General features: G+C 39.5%; 1 protein-coding gene across 1 annotated transcript in view; it reads left to right on the top strand.

The window, feature by feature from the left end:
- The first annotated feature begins 576 nt into the window (after positions 1–576).
- Positions 577–3,850, top strand: part of LOC103900663 (granulocyte-macrophage colony-stimulating factor receptor subunit alpha) — a 34,574-nt gene continuing 31,300 nt past the window's right edge. Inside the window, exons 1-3 of the mRNA XM_019472618.1 lie at positions 577–704; positions 797–972; positions 1,724–1,863. Of these exons, the coding sequence (XP_019328163.1) occupies positions 577–704; positions 797–972; positions 1,724–1,863 (444 nt within the window). The remainder of the gene's footprint in view (positions 705–796; positions 973–1,723; positions 1,864–3,850) is intronic.

The following is a 3,850-nucleotide window of genomic DNA, read 5'->3' on the forward strand; positions in this document are numbered from 1 at the left end:
TATGCCATTGTCTCTTCAAAATCGTGACACTTCTACAGGGGCTAGCTTCAGAAAGCAGTCTCAGAGTTAGGTTGTAACCACCCAGCTGTTACACAGAAGAAAGTGGTGGACAGCTTATTTTAAATGCTTAATCCTTTATAAGTCAACCAAGGGTCAGAGCACTTAAGACAAACACAGGAGAGAGAACTTGCCTTGCTCATGGTTGTAGAATTTATATTCCACTGTAGACTGGACCTTAGATAAACAGGGGATCTAAACAAAGGACACCACAGTGACTGTCTTGGTTATTAGCTTCCACTACATCACTGTGCCTGAGTTGATTAAAGAGTTGATTAAACCCTAGTGATGTCTTCAGCATCTGTAACAATGGTAGATAATCCTCATGGCTCAACACAAATAAAACCATTGCTATCTTAAAGTAAGCACCTAACAGCGAGACCTAAACAATATGCAGTTGGATTTACTAATCAGGTGGCTAAAAATTAGTAAATGAGCTTGCAGAGATCTGCATGATTTGAGCAGTTATACAGTCTTTCCGCAGAGTGGACATGGGATATTCTTCCTGTGTTTGCAGGCATGAATGGGACAGCCATTGAAAATTTTGTATGTGTCATTTATAATGTTTCCTTCATGAACTGCACTTGGCATGTGGGCAGGACTGCTTCAGGAGATACCCAATATTTCCTGTACTGGAAGACCTCAAGGTAAGTAGGTCTGCTTGAATCTAGGGAATTTTGATTTCTGGTCTGACGTGTGACATTGTCAATATTTAACTGATGCAATATGTCATGTAAAGGAAGGAAGATCTCACAGAATGCCAGAATTACATCAAAGATAATTGTGGAAGGCACACAGGATGTAGATTCCAAAATGTGACAATAGAAAATAAGAGAGCTTATTTCCTGGTAAATGGGTCTAGAAGTGGACAAAACATTCAGTCACATGAGAAGATGATTATGCTGTACAAAATTGGTAAGGATTTTTTTTTTTCAATTTTATTTGCAGTTTTATGCTAAGGGAATGAAGAATACATCCCTGGAAAAAAGCATACATTTGTATAATCCTGCTCCTCAGAACACTTTTTTTTCCTTTTCCCCAGCCTTGATGGCTGAAAAGTCAAAAGTATGGGAATGAACAAAAACAAATTAATGCAGAGACATTCTGAAATCATAGGTCAGAGAACTGTGAACATTTCGGTCAAATATTTATTCTTTGAAAGAAAGGTGGCATCTTTTGGGATTAACTAGCTCAGGATGCCTGAGCGGGACTATCTAGATGTTAGTCTTACATCATTATCTAGTAATTCTGTTCATCCACATAATACAAAAGAACCAATCACCTTAACAGTATGAGCAAAAAATTTCATTTGTTTTAATGGAAGAATGTTGCTAATTTAAAAAAAAAGAAAGAAATTCTGTCTGTTTAATATGCACACAGTATATAAAAAAAAAAAAATCCAAACCTGCACAGATTATATGCTGAATTCAGTAAAATCTAACAAATGGTTTGTGTTTTTTAATTTTACCTACTGTTGCTGCTGATACTCAACTGGAGTGTTAAATCAGGGAGTCCTGCTCCAGAATATGAGGTGAATATAATAATTCTGGTAAAGCTGCATTACATCTTTTTAGACCAGTTGCTTGCTTGAACATTTATATTATAAAAAGGCAGAGTGAAGAGAGCTGATTATTAATCAATGGTATTTCTGATTATATTATTGTAGAAAAACTTACCCCTCCATTAAATGTCACTGTGAACTGTAGAGAAGCTTCTCATGTTTGTGAAATTTCGTGGCAACCACCTCGCACAAGTCACGTGAAAAGACATGCTTGTTTCAAATATGAAATTGTCATAGAAAACAAGGTAAGAATAATTATGACTCTTAATAGTATTTTGTATGCTTGTATTTCCACACATACTACCATACAACCAATACCCTGTTCTCTTTCCCTACTTAACTAGTCTCTCCTTTTTGATATGTAGCACCCCTGTTGCACATGAGTTGAGGACTGCTGTCACTCACAAATAGGGGCAGCAAATTGAGGGAATGTTTTCTGTCCACTGTACAGCTGGTCCTTAAAGAAACTGGCCAAGGGATTCCCCACACTGAGGGTGAATAGCTATTCTAGGACATATAAGGGGATGGCCCATATTACCTGACAACTTTATTATGAACAGTTATAGGATACATCAAATGAACTCTAAATATACTACAGAAAAGCAAAGCTACTGCTAAATTGGATACAACCAATTTGATGAGTCCCTGCAAGGCAGTTTGGGTCCCAGTGTAGTCTTTCAGTCCTACTGCTGTTTTTTGATGAAGTTAGGGCAGGACCTTGGCTCTGTGGTTTTTCTCTCTACAGTCTCCTATCTCATCAGTCACTTTTTATCATGTCTTTCACAAACTCACTTTGCATTTGTTCCTACTTGTAGTCATCATTACTGCTCAGTCAGGTTTACGGTATTACTAAATTAGGTCCAAAGAAGTAACACATGCTTTATTACAAAGGCGCACCTGTAAGTTAGGATGTGCTGCAAGAGCTCTTAGGTATATCCACCTGGACTCCGTACTTTCCATCCTGCCCTTTGTGTATCCAAACTTGCCTTCCTCTCCTATTGCCTCCGTTTACTGACACCAGCGTGGTGTTGCTGAAGGAGTTTAGGAGTTTAGGTTTATCTAAAGTAGGTCTGCAGCATACACAATCAGGATGGTTGACCACAGCTGTCACAATCAGATGTAAGGGGCAGTAATACAGCATCTGTTCATTGTGGGTTTTTGTTAAGTTCTGTGTCCTTTCTTTTTAAATTAAAGTGGAAAGAGCCATCCACGTCTTTGAATAAAAAGAAATATTCTGTCAGATTGTTGGAACAGGATATCCAGGTTTTCCAGGTCTTAACTGTATATGGTTGTTATTATACATTTCAGTAATTGCAAGTATTTTGAAGACTTCGATGAATATGGAAAGTAGTACTATATCTATCAAAAACAAAGTTTGAAATATTTGCAGAAATATTTGTGAGTTCGTTGTTCCAACAGCAAAAAATTAAAAAAAAAAAGAAAAAGGAGACATAACAGCTAAATTAAATGTTTAAGAATGTAAAAGCTACACAGACAAAAGCTTTAATGGAAAAAACATTGTCCCAGTTTACTAGTATTTTTTTAGATACTTTGTTTTGTACAGGTAAAATGTACAATTTTAACTGGTGGGCAACCTGAGCCTTTTTTTGTTTAGTTCTTTGATACTCAGTTCTGCAATCAAATTTAAAGGGTACAGCATTTCAGAGCACCAGTGATGAGGAGAAACCTTTTAGTGGAAGAACAGTGTGGTGGGTTAACCCTGGTTGGATGCCAGGTGCCCACCAAAGCCGCTCTATCACTCCCCCTCCTCAGCTGGACAGGGGAGAGAAAATATAATGAAAGGCTCGTGGGTCGAGATAAGGACACAATCAAATCAGAGTAGGATAATGAGAAATAAAACCAAATCTTAAAAACACCTTCCCCCCATGCCTCCCTTTTTCCCAGGCTCAACTTCACTCCCAATTTTCTCTACCTCCTCCACCGGAGCGGTGCAGGGGGGCAGGGAATGGGGGTTGCGGTCAGTTCATCACACATTGTCCCTGCCGCTCCTTCCTCCTCAGGGAAAGGAATCCTCACACTCTTCCCCGGCTCCAGCGTGGGGTCCCTCCCATGGGAGACAGTTCGCCACGATCTTCTCCAATGTGAGTCCTTCCCATGGGCTGCAGTTCTTCATGAACTGCTCCAGCGTGGGTCCCTTTCACGGGGTGCTGTCCTTCAGGAACAGACTGCTCCAGCGTGGGTCCCCCAGGGGGTCACAAGTCCTGCCAGCAA

Source organism: Aptenodytes forsteri, unplaced genomic scaffold (assembly GCF_000699145.1).
Source record: "Aptenodytes forsteri isolate BGI_AS27 unplaced genomic scaffold, ASM69914v1 Scaffold212, whole genome shotgun sequence".
In the NCBI taxonomy this organism is placed as follows: Eukaryota; Metazoa; Chordata; class Aves; order Sphenisciformes; family Spheniscidae; genus Aptenodytes; species Aptenodytes forsteri.